The sequence below is a fragment of the Seriola aureovittata genome, chromosome 13 (assembly GCF_021018895.1).
Source record: "Seriola aureovittata isolate HTS-2021-v1 ecotype China chromosome 13, ASM2101889v1, whole genome shotgun sequence".
Lineage (NCBI taxonomy): Eukaryota > Metazoa > Chordata > Actinopteri > Carangiformes > Carangidae > Seriola > Seriola aureovittata.
The window spans coordinates 22,798,730-22,812,070 of record NC_079376.1 but is presented as its reverse complement, the minus strand read 5'-3'; the positions used below and the strand labels follow the sequence as shown (position 1 = coordinate 22,812,070).

At 43.7% G+C, this 13,341-nt stretch overlaps 1 protein-coding gene across 2 annotated transcripts in view; it reads left to right on the top strand.

The window, feature by feature from the left end:
* The window catches only part of LOC130180045 (peroxidasin), a 58,063-nt gene that overhangs the window by 41,899 nt on the left and 2,823 nt on the right, over window positions 1-13,341 (top strand). For both annotated transcript variants that reach the window (XM_056393337.1, XM_056393336.1), the window contains 7 exons: window positions 2,864-3,870; window positions 3,959-4,455; window positions 4,672-4,806; window positions 5,602-5,810; window positions 10,064-10,175; window positions 11,048-11,180; window positions 12,154-12,267. In XM_056393337.1, the coding sequence (XP_056249312.1) occupies window positions 2,864-3,870; window positions 3,959-4,455; window positions 4,672-4,806; window positions 5,602-5,810; window positions 10,064-10,175; window positions 11,048-11,180; window positions 12,154-12,267 (2,207 nt within the window). The remainder of the gene's footprint in view (window positions 1-2,863; window positions 3,871-3,958; window positions 4,456-4,671; window positions 4,807-5,601; window positions 5,811-10,063; window positions 10,176-11,047; window positions 11,181-12,153; window positions 12,268-13,341) is intronic.

The window sequence follows — 13,341 nt, the reverse complement described above, 5'->3', positions numbered from 1 at the left end:
GGGCAATATCTTGTCAAATGGGGAACGGTGGTCTAATTTGTTTCAGTTTAGTCCTTGACGTGAACACTGGTGTAGAGAAACACGGGACAGAGAGTGGGGTATTACATGCAACAAAGGTCGGTTTCAGTTACATGGTATGCCCTCTAACCATCAGACTATCATGGCACATCGAGGTGTGTTTTCTTCGTTACATAAATGACTCTGAAGCCCCGCTCTCTAACTGAGACATTTTTCCATTTGGAACTGCCAATGTGACAAGTTGTAAAGTGAAGAGTCAACATTAATTATTATCAATCACTTGAAAGGAAAATCCAGTTCTATCATTGTGGCTTAATTCACCCGAAATATTGTTTAACACCTTGACGGCTGGAAGCTGTGACTTTGAAGTCTATTTATTAAGATATTAAGTCGAGTTTGAGTTTTCTTTAGATTGCGCAACGCTCGTGATAATTAAAATCTCTTACACATTTACGTTTCGTGAGTGATGCTAACGAGTCTATTTTTCTACACAATCCAAGTATTGGGAGACCTAAAACAATAAGCTGTGAGCTCTGACCTTTGAAAACTGAAGAACAGGTTGTTTGACCTGCTTCCTGTAATTCATCACTAACTGTATAGTAATATTGATAAAGCATCACCTCTAGAAGAGGAGAAGAGAGGAGAGTCATGTCGTCACAGGCTCTGAAGGCTCCGTAGGTGAAGAAAGCCAAGTTCTGCTGCTCTCTGTCAGGGCGTGGACGGCCTCAGTGGGCCCCTGGGAGTCTGCTCGCTGGTTTACTGGTTTTTGCAGGGCGGGGCCTTTGGCACACCATTGTCGATTATGTCGTATTCAAAGGATGGGGGAATAACCGCTGGAACAGCTTAATGCTCGGAGGAAATGACTGGTAGGTGTTCATACATTTCGAAGAGTATGACACCATCATGATTTCAGCTTTTTTCTGTGGACTCAAGTTGCTCCCGATGATCATTCCCACAGTTCAAGACAAGCATGAAGTGATCAGTACATAGGAGGAGGCTGTATTTTAAGCCATTATTAAAATCCATGGGGCTGTAATATCAAATTGACTAAACAGATGAAAATCACATGTGTTTGTACTTTGTCAGAGAAAACCTGAGATAAGCTTTTATATAAACACAGGTGTCAAGAGAATGGAAAGGTAAGGTTACAGAATACAGACTTTTACTCAGATGATTTTCTTCATCTGTTCAGTGTTTACATGTGTGCTGCTCTCATCAGGTGACATTTAAAGAAGCTGTGGGCTTGGAAAGCCACAGGCAATGACCAAGACAAGTAATCCAGTGAAGTCTCTGGGTTACTCTAAACAACATACAAATCAATGGACACCCACACTCTCAGATATAGATGCATATGTACATACTGTGCATATTTATTGGTGTTGACAAATTACAGAATTCTTGCAGAGTAAACATAACATCATAGAGTGTCACCCTGAACTCGGTAAGAGGCTCCCCTCCTGTTTCCTAAGCGAAGTCTCATGCAGCCAGTAATTCAATTCTCAACCACTCTATGAATTACCATGTTATTGTGAGCAACACTTGGCTGAGTGTGAGCCCTCCATCTGCATGCCATTTTCTCTTAAGCGTGACCCGAGGCGTAGAGGACGTAATCACAGAACAGTTGACAAGGAGCCCATAAACAGTTTTATTAGGCCCTGTGTCACAGCCCACAACACTGAGCTACATTCACGGTCCAGCACGGGGACAAATTCTAGGATGTTCTGTGTTTGGTGTGCACATTTCCTCAATTATGCATGCATGAGGTCGGGAGAGCACGGGTTAATTTTGGATGTTTATACGCGTAAGCATCTGTCTTTGTTTGCATTCACATATGCATGGAAAAATACCCCTGTGGTCCAAGGAAGAAAAGCATGAAAACACTCATTGTAATGGAGGGTTAGATTTAACAGCTCAAAAGGTCAAATGTGTACAGTTGTGTATAGAGTCTGTAATTATACATGATGTCTCATGTGGTGCTTTGGAAAGTTTTTCCTAGATCTATAAATGTATATAGCCTATAGATATAAAATCGATTCATAAAGGTGAAATAGGAGTGAAGAGCTGCAGGTTGTCAAGAGGGAAAGACTAAGGTAGAAAACAGTGTTGGGGGGGGGGGGGGGGGTAAGAGCTCTGTGAAATAGGAACAAAGAGAGACAGTGTTTTCATTACTTATGCCAACAACCAAATGTTCATTGTTGCACTGGCCCCAAACCAAGTTAACAGAGAGATTTCTGCCCGTCAGCAGAAACAAATGAGCTGTTTTTATTGTAGCTCTACTTCATCTGGGAGGGCAACGCCACAGTTTCCCCATTCTCCTCTGAACCCACACACACACACAGATACAAAGCCACATGACACACCAATAAGTGTGTGTGTGTGTGTGTGTGTGTGTGTGTGTGTGAGAGAGAGAGAGAGAGAAAGAGAGAGAGTTAGAGAGAGGGGAGTTTTAGAGAGGAACTCGCACCTATACCTCAATGAGGTTGAGGGCACACACTTAACACTTAAGACATGCATAACCAGAACACCACATTGCTAACACATCACACATACACACACACACACACACACACACACACACACACACACTCACACTCACACTGAGGCTACATATTGGTGCTTTCACATATCAAAGCGAGTCAGGGCAGGTTAGTGAAACAGAGAGGTTCTTTCCAGTCTGAGTGCTATAAAAATATTTGATCAAATATGTACAAATGTCTATGTATATATATATATATATGTTTTTTTAGTAATCAAATATTAATTTTTTTCATTATTTTCATAAATCTGTTGCCTGTGAACATTTATCTTAATGTTAACATGTTGAATTTATGTTTCCTTTCCACAGCGTTTCGCTACAATGACCTGGTGTCCCCCCACTTCCTGGATGTGATCGCCAACCTGTCCGGCTGCACGGCCCACCGCCGCTTCAACAACTGCTCTGATATTTGCTTCCACCAGAAGTACCGCAGCCACGACGGCACCTGCAACAACCTGCAGCACCCCATGTGGGGCGCCTCGCTCACCGCCTTTGAGCGACTCCTGAAGTCCGTCTATGATAATGGCTTCAACCTGCCGAGAGGCGCTACTGAGCGGCTGCATAATGGATTCAGGCTGCCGCTGCCGAGGCTGGTGTCCACCACCATGATCGGAACCGAGACCATCACCCCCGACGACCGCTACACTCACATGCTGATGCAGTGGGGTCAGTTCCTTGACCACGACCTGGACTCGACGGTGGCGGCACTCAGCCAGTCGCGGTTCTCCGACGGCCAGCTGTGCACTCAGGTCTGCACCAATGACCCACCGTGCTTCCCGATCCAGTTCCCCCCCAACGACCCACGGCAGCTGCGAAGTGGCGCCCGCTGCATGTTCTTTGTCCGATCCAGCCCTGTGTGCGGCAGCGGGATGACGTCTCTACTCATGAACAGCGTTTATCCAAGAGAGCAAATCAACCAGCTGACGTCTTACATCGATGCTTCAAACGTCTACGGCAGCTCGCGACATGAATCGGAGGAAATCCGAGACTTGGCGAGCCAAAGGGGTCTGCTCCGGCAGGGCATCATACAGAGAACAGGGAAGCCTCTTCTGCCGTTTGCCACCGGACCGCCAACTGAGTGTATGAGGGACGAGAACGAGAGTCCAATTCCCTGTTTCTTAGCAGGAGACCACCGCGCCAACGAGCAGCTCGGGTTGACCGCCATGCACACGGTTTGGTTCAGGGAACACAACCGCATAGCCACAGAGCTGCTGAGGCTGAACCCCCACTGGGACGGGGACACCATCTACCACGAGGCTAGGAAGATAGTGGGGGCCCAGATGCAGCACATCACCTACAGTCACTGGCTGCCAAAGGTAACAGTCTTTCTTTAATCTCTGTTTCTGTGATTGTTGCTCAAGTTGATAACGACAAGACTATTACATCCCTTTTCCCGTCTCCTAGATCCTGGGTGAGGCGGGCATGAAGATGATGGAGTCGTATGCCGGTTATAACCCTAACATCAACGCTGGCATCCTCAATGCTTTCGCCACTGCTGCTTTCCGCTTCGGTCACACCCTCATCAACCCGATACTCTACAGGCTCGATGAGGAATTCCAGCCCATCCCCCAGGGACACATCTCGCTGCACCGGGCCTTCTTCTCCCCGTTCCGCATCGTGAATGAGGGCGGCATCGACCCCCTGCTTCGCGGGCTCTTTGGCGTCGCCGGTAAAATGCGTGTGTCCACACAGCTGCTAAACACAGAGCTGACGGAGAGGCTGTTCTCGATGGCCCACGCTGTGGCTCTGGACCTGGCTGCCATGAATATACAGAGAGGAAGGGATCATGGGATACCGCCGTACAATGATTACAGGACCTTCTGTAACCTGACCTCAGCTCAGACGTTTGACGAGTTGAGGAATGAGATTAAGAACCCGAGTGTCAGAGAGAAACTACAGAGGTAATTGTAGACTCAAGATTATTATTCATATTTTTTAGAGTCTTACATAATGTGGCTTGAGACCAGTATACAACTAATGGAACCAGCTAACTGTGGGCTAAAGTCATATCTATGAACACTTGAGTTACCTCAGGGAAGCTTGTGTTACATAATGATTCTCAGCTGCACCTTATCGTCACAATTTATGGTCCCTGACTCTTTGTCGTGTGTTGGCAGGCTGTATGGCACTCCGCTCAACATTGACCTGTTCCCTGCCCTGATGGCTGAAGACCTGGTTCCTGGCAGTAGACTGGGGCCCACCCTCATGTGCCTGCTGGTAACTCAGTTCAAACGCCTGCGGGACGGTGACAGGTACAGTAAGATCATCTCATCTCACCACTCAACAACACATTTCCTGATGACATGAAGGAATGTCTCCAGTTCACCCAGCCGGTCACTTTCAAGGGGACTTGCTGGTCGGCTATTTTATCGTGATAAAAACTGAAGCCAGTTTATAATAATGATTCAAGCTTCTTAGCGATATTTTTCGAGAGGATCGTTTAAGTTTATGAATTACATTTTTATGCCTCTGCGTCAGCACCAGCCAGGACCGCAGTCATTGTGTTTTTGGGTTGTCCGTCCGTCACATTCTTGTGAACGCAATATCTCAGGAAAGACTTGAGGGAATTAGAATTAGGTGGTCAAAGGTCAAAGGTCACTGTTAACTAACAAAACATGTTTTTGGCCATAACTCAGAAATTCATTCACTATTTATGACACAATTAAACACAAATGTCTATAAGGATAAAATGAAGTGATGACATTTTATACCCAAAGGTCAACTTCACTTTGACATCATAATGTTCAGCAAAAACACTTAATTCAATGCTGTAACTGAGGAAGGAGAGATTGTGACCATGTTTCCTGTAACTTGGCTGGTTGGTGGAGGGATACAGTTGCAAGGCGGTAATTCTGTAATTGAGCTTAAGACATTCAGCTGATCCTCGTCGGTAAGTGCAACAATAGTATATAGTATTAAACCTCTGACAGTCTCGCTTTAAGGAATCATGTAACACTTAAGACATACAATACTGTTTCTTCATCGTGTCAAAGTGAGAGGTGACAAGAAATCTATAAGTCACCCCCCCCCACCCCTCTCTTGTACAGATTCTGGTATGAAAACCCAGGTGTGTTCACTCCCGCCCAGCTGACCCAGCTGAAGCAGGCCTCTCTGACCCGGGTGCTGTGCGACAACGGGGACAACATCACACGCATCCAGCAGGACGTCTTCAGGGTGGCGGAGCTGCCCCACGGCTACGGCAGCTGTGACGACATCCCTCAGATTGACCTGCGCATGTGGCAGGACTGCTGTGAAGGTGAGAGGACGTTAGTTACCAGGTTACTTTCATTATTTTTGCTTTCTGTGGTCCTCACAGTCAGATAAGCAAAATATTCCGATGTCTTCTGTTTGGACACTGTTGTGTTATATATCATCTGTCCACACTCAATAACTCACACCGAAAAAGTGTTTTCTTGCTCATTTCATTTATTTAAAAATGTGCCGTTTGTTCAAAACCATTCACATACATAAGATCGGATAATTAGTAAGAGCTCTTAGTATGAAGCAGTCTAATACAACTCCACTAACTATAACTTGGTATCAACAAAAGCTTCAATAAGCCTCCCTTTCAAAGAATACGTTCATGCTAGTATCAGTTTACACGAGTTAGCCGTAGATGTCAGTCACAACTGCTATAAAAAGATGTGCAGGCTGTGTTTCCATATCCAGTGTTAGTGACGTGTTCTGAAAACACCATAACCTCTCGCAGCTCCATCTTTCATCATCTCAGCTGGTTTTTGAAGCCTGCGTCTTTTTTCCATGTTGAAAGAACACCTAGTTTAACAGCGCAGGAAGTTGCGGAGACGTCTCCATCACCAGCTCACACTGCTCCACTATCTGGGGCTGTTCTGTAGAATTAAAGCCGTACAATATCCTCACCTTTTGTTTCCCTTCGACAAAATCTCCCTCGAGGCAGCTCGGCTTCACGATAATCACTGGTTATATGCTGCAATTTAGAACCCCCGCCCCCTCTCTGAAAGGAACAGGGTTATTCTTTGACCACAATTTGCTTGACAGCACTCCTAACTCCTGGATTTCACTCAGTGTAAACGCTGCTTGACTCCGTATCAAACCACAAAGAACAGCCGAGTGGAGGAAGAAACGTTTTTATCAAGCTGGAGCACCTCATAATGAAAAAGAGAAACAGCGTCAGCGTCTGTCAGAGGTTGATTTTAATAAATAAAGTTTGAAGTCAAATGCCATGAGATGTCATGATGGCATTTCTGCTCTGCTGGATCAGCACCCCCTCCTCCTCCTCCTGAACTCTCGTCATAGAGCCGAACGTTGTGCTTTTCACAGACTGCTCCGGCTAATTGCAGGGGTAAGAGATGGTATTTGGAGTTAGGTCCGGGATGTTTAAACATTCCGCCCGTGGGTGCAGCTGACAAAGCAAAAAAAGGAGGTGAATGAAGAGGCACCCCCCGCTGTTATAGTAAACCAGCATGAGGGTTTAGAGTGATTGTTTGCTTTGTAGCATTTATTTAGAAATATGATCAGACGTGAAATGAGCAAGCGTCTTAGATTACAAGGGATAATCTCAGGTTTTAGATGAACCCTCTTGACCTGTGAGCCACGCAGCGACTGTGACTGAACACCGAGCATCTTCACACTGAGCTTGGAAGTATGAAAATGTAGTCATTCCTCTACTGTCTTTGGATTTTAAGTGACAAAACGTGGCCATTTACTGCCCACTATCACACATACAGCCTTGGGGCAGGTAAAGCAGGTCACCTGCTAATCGGAAGGTCGGTGGTTCAATTTCCAGCTGCTCCAGTCCACATTTCAAAGTGTCCTTGGGCAAGATACTGAATCCAAAACTGCCCCCAATGTATGAGTGGTGTGTGAGTGTGTGTGTATGGTAGAGAAGTGCTATGTGTGCTGTATAAGATAACACTTCATTAATCCTAAAGGGAAATTAGAGTGTTCAAGCAGCTTACATTCAAGACAGATACCAATAGAAGTAGGAAAATCATTTCAAATAGAATATTAATAATAATACAATAACAATAGAATAAATAGCGATAAAATGAAAATGTATTTACAATGGTTGTATAAACAGAAGGTATATGGTGTGCGTTATATACGTTTACCTGTTTTTCAGGTTTGCCTTAAATGCACAAGATTCAGATCAAAAACATCAGCGCTGACAAATGAAAAATTCACAGTCAGCTAAGTGGGTTTTTTTTGGGTGGGGGGGTTTATTGGTGCAAAAACAAACAATAGGGTTTATCAACACAAAGATTGAGACAAAATATGAACGAACAAAAGAGTATGTATATTACAGAGTATTTAATGTTACAGTGTAGTCCGTTTACATACGGCCTCAGCCTCCTTGCCTTTTTACATTTGAACACTAATGAAGTCATGTAAGAAGTCACATGGTTGTGTGTGTGTGTGTGTGTTCAAGATTCTACCCAAAAGCACCTTTGATATCACATGAATGGGCTTCAGCCACCAGCGTGACAGGACTCAATACAGTTCCACACAGTTAACACTTGACGTGTCATGTTAATGTAACACCAAGTTCATTTCAGATATTGATTCAACTGTGTGCGTGTTTTCTAATGGACAATGCCACAGTGTATAATGTGTGAATGGATAATGTATATAGTGCTGCATTTGGGATAAATGAACTCTTGCCTGATGTAAAAGCTTGAGGAAAATGATAATTCATTATCATTGTAGAAAACAATGTAAAGGGATTTTTAAAAAAAAAAAAAAAACATTTTAATAAGCAACACATGGTGCCTCTTAATTATTCTCCTTTCATCCCAAAGACTGAGCCCGGCGTTCGACCTTCCTCGACAAAATGTACAAGAGAAGAGCAAAGCTAATAAACAGAGAATATCCTGCCAGAAAGAAGAAGGAGGGGGGGGTGGGGGGGTGGAGGAGTTACTGTAGTTGTTTTCGTCTGTCTGTCAGTAAAGCTGCAGCCAGATTCACAGTTGTGTTTGGCTCAATTAACAGAGAGGACACTGCTGAGAGCTTGCCGTATGTGTGTGTGTGTGTGTGTGTGTTTGCAGCACAGCAGGGTATGAGCGTACATCTGTGTGCTAATGCGTATCTGTCAGCGTGAGATAGGAAGTCTCATTGTTTTTAGATAGTCTTTGTCTTTTACAGACTGTTGTCTGGTAAATCAAAGGTGCTCTGAGGCCGAGCAGATAAGGACGCAGCCCTCCTGACTGCGCGGCCTGATCCATTCATCCGTCCTTCCTCGGGTTTATTATCAGCTGTCTCTCGATGCTCTTCGCTGATGCTCAGCGTGCCCCAGATGTGTGCTGGGGCGTGAGCAGGCTTCTCTGTTTGTGTGTGTCTTTCATTCTCTTTGATCTGGGTACAGTGATTGCAGCGTGAGAGGGAGGCTCGGTTATACAGTAAGCCTCAGAGTCCTGGGTCAGCACTTTGAAGCAGAAAGACAGGGGCTTCAGCAGTCATGCTTTCCTGTTTCGTGTACATACCCATGTGCATCAGTGACATTAAAACAGAAGATTGAACTTATTTTCCTGCACAGGTCGTTTCCTTTATTGGCCGGACTGCAACAGTGGGGCCAGCCTTATAATCACAAATGCCCATGACTGACTGACTGACTGACTGACTGACTGACTGACTGACTGGTAGAACTGAGTGATCATAGTTCCATTGGTCAGTCAAATGCTGCATGACAAAGCTGCAGTTTCTCCATTGGCCGTTGCTCTTTCAAGATGAATTGGCAGGATTTAGATTTACAGACAAAAAAAGCCCCTAGTGACAAATCTAGTGAATTTTTGGACAAACCTTTGCGACTTAGAAGAGAGTAACTAGTAAGTAACGCCCTCTCTTTCTCTCTGTCTACTGTGTTCAGTGAGTGGCAGAGAGTCAGATGGAGGCTGTGCGCTGTGTGAGAGAAAGATATTCTGTCGCTTCTAACTTTGTGATGATCATTTTACAGTAAATATAGCCAGAATCACAGCTCAGTCTTTGTCTTTAACTGATGTGTTTGGTGATTTTGTCAGAAAACGTTGTGGTTATAAAAATCCAGATTTTAGCAGCAACTTAAAATGTCATCTCAATGGGCCGCATTTCAGTTTCAAATTGTTCCGTTGCCATGACAACAGAAACAGAAAAACATCTAAATGAGAACAGCTTTGTGAATTAAAATCTTGTATATGTGAGCACAGAGAGGAGGAGAGAAGCAAACACATTAAGAGCTGAAACCAGTTGACACTATGCAGAATGCAAACAGGCCATGATGAAGTCAGCTGTTTACAGCTGTTCCACAACAGTTTTCAGCAATGTCCTCAATTACACTGACCATAACCAGTCCAGTCATATACTAGGTTTTCACCTTGTCTTGTTCTTTTAGCTCCTGAATGTCCTCAGTGTTGTTGTTTTATCATATTGAAGAAGAAAATATAACTTGATTCTGAATCTCCATGTGGTAAATCAATAACAGCTCCTTCTCCTGTCACCCTCTGCGATCGGTTGTTCCTCTGTTAGTGAACTGCAGTGTATTGTGTTGTGTTCCACCAGACTGCAGAACCAAGGGTCAGTTCAACGCCCTGTCATACCACTTCAGGGGACGCAGATCAGCTGAGCACAGCTACAGAGAGAATAAACCAGACGACAGCATCCAGGAGAACAGGTAACACGGCCTAGAGAAAGACATTGTGGTGTCGATATGTGACTGCGATGTTAGTGAAATGCTTATTCTACACAGTCTATTGACCAAAGCTGTTCTCTGTGTGACTTTAACCCATATATAATGTAATATATGTACATATAAAATAAAAACATATGTAGAAATTATATATTAAACCCATTAGAAATTGAAACAATTTCATATATTGACATAAGTCTAGCTCATACCTATATGTAGGTTTATGTTCCAAGTGTCATATTGTAGACATATGTTACTTAAAAATACATCCATACCAAAGCCTGTCAATATATGTTGATATCATAAACAGTAGGGTCCAAGAGTCTGAGCTCACTCTCCCAAAATGAGAAGATATTCATGTTAAAAATTAGTAAGAAATTAGTGAGCAAAAAACATATAAAACCGAAATGTATGTTGTTTTAATAAACTTGCATATATAAATTAAATATATATCGTTAACATATATGGCCACAATTTGCTATACTATAGGAAAATGAATAGGTACTTTTTTAATTTATGTAAAAATACAAATTTTACTATGGGTATTTCATATATTTTACAAACTTATATCTTCATAAAACTAGAGGATGTATATACTGTTTGTGATAATAATATAGATTCATCAACAACATGGCTCTTGATATAGAGAGATATATGTCATATGTTACATTTCTGTGTGGGAATTCAGCTGTTTGAAGTTCAGAATGTTTCAAGTAAGACTTTAGGACTCCTATTATGTGATGTACTGTATATGTATGTGTATATGTATATGTTTATGTATATGTATTGTATGTCTTACAAAGACTCTAGTTCTAGAAATCTCACCTAATTCTATGCGTGCACATTTGTCTTTGCAGCCCAGTGGAGGAAACGGTAGAAAGTCCAGTAAATGTTACTCTGACCTCCAAAAAAAGCACTGAACCCTCAGTCACCGACTTCCAGGACTTTGTCTCTGACATGCAGAAGACGATTACAAGTTTACGAAAGCAGGTGTGTGTCTGTATCTACACACACACACACACACACACACGTAGGGGTTCATCTCTGTTTGCATCTGTGCATTAGGGGGCAGGATGCAGAGATACAGTCTCTGATGGTAATTGAAGCATCCTACTGTACTTTACAACACATTCAGCTGCCGCCACACTCTCTGTATCTACCTGACAAATGACCAGAGGAGAGCAGATGGAGTTCAGTGTCATGAAAACGAGACATGTGATTAAGAGTATGATATTAGATCTGATCAGATTGCTATGATCATTTCTTTATTTGAGAAGGTTTAGGCAGACGTTGTTGTCACGGGAGGTGTAATCCTTATGCAGAAAGAGGAGGTAATTTACCTTTTTACTACTGAAAAGGGGTGAATAGAATACGTTCTTTATGTGGAGGAAGATGAGCGTCTAAAACTCTAATCTGAGACATTTACAGTTGAGCATCCCTCTCCCCCTCCCAGGAAATTTAAAACAGTCCCATGAGTTTAAACACGTCCTGCTCGCCCTGCTTGCACATGCTGCCTGCACGCCTGCTATGTCTGTTTAAGGGAAACTGTGCTGTAGGCTAAAACACAGACGCAGTCAAAGCCCCATACATACAGACTGTTTTCCATTAACATGTCAGCGGTACAGTTAATTCCTCAGGATGGGGCCCAGCATCCTGACCCTGTCCTCTGGTCAGCCACAGCCTTTTGGATGCTGGATGGTTGAAGTAAGAAAAGTCCAGTGTTTTCAGAGGGTTGAAAATGTAAAGAGAGAGAGAGTGTTGGGTTAGGATTCAGTTGGATTCATATCACAGTATCCCTTGGTAGTTCATATTGCACATATATGTTACATTATGGGCAATCTCATGTATATGTAGTCCATGTGTCAAAATAATTGTTGCAGCGGATAGAGACATGTGGAGGTTTTGATGTACCCAGAAACAAACGCTCCTCTGACCGAACGTCTGTGTCCTTGTATCTTTTCAGATTAAAAGACTTGAAGCCCGTCTGAGGAAGACTGACTGCACTGATAGCGAGGGACGCGAGCGAACAGATGGAGAGCGGTGGAAAAAGGACTCCTGCTCCATATGTGAATGCAGAGTATGTTCAACATATAAATCAATACGCAGAGCGAATGGTTTACGCACCGCACAAACACTTAATCCTCTCATGTTTCACACGGAAAAGCTGATCATGTTTGAGTCTCTCTGTGTTTCTCATTGAGGACACCATGTCTGCGCGAGCAGTCTGCCCAGTTTAAATGCCCCACTTTCTCTCTGTCTGGCACTCTCGCAACTGTTTCACCTCTTCCAGCACCTCTTGGCAGTGCCCTCCTCCTGGCACCGGTGTCTCCCCACAGTGTGTTTGTGTGCACCGGCCACTTTTCTGCCTTTCATTCTTTATCTCTGACACTTTTCCGATGCCAACTGCTGGCACAGGTGATCGCAGCACCCGTGCCAAACCTGGCTGCCTCCGATCCTCCTCAGCCCTCTGTGACACAGTTTATTTTGCTCACCACATCTGATAACACACCTGTCAGTTCCTCTTTTGTGTTTCCCTCTCTCTCTCTCTCTCTCTCTCTCTCCCCCCTTTGGCTTCCCCAAAACTATCTTCTTCCACCTTCCGCGCCTCCCTGTAATTGGAGGATTTTTTTTTGTAATAATTAAATTTGGCAGGCGGAAGCACAATGAGAAAGCCTGTCTGGGGAAAGAACAGTTCGGTTCAACACATCATGTTGTTGCTGTGAAACAAAGCCCTTCATTGTTCTGCTCAGCCCTGTCGTCCATCACCTTCACAGAGGCTTGTCGTGAGCAAAACGTTTCAGTTACTGTTCTGTGCCCAACAAAAGCACGAGGCAGTGCAAACAAAGTAACTGCTGAACTCAGAACACACACACTGAAATCATTCTTTAAAACCTTTTTTATCGGTGAAGTTATTATAGAAAATAGGCTGTTATACTGTTGTGATGTTTGGCTGTGCTGCACCTAATATCTCCCAGTTTCTCTATTCTTTTTTTTTTTTATATACATTTTTTTTTCTTTGCTGTGTCTCGATGTCTTGGTTGCAGCTGGCCAGTTTCCCTCCAGCGATCATGAACATTTCATCTAATCTAATCTAATAAGGAAACTGACCTATTGCCCCTTCTTTGCCCCCCCCCCGCCCCCCTTTTTCCCT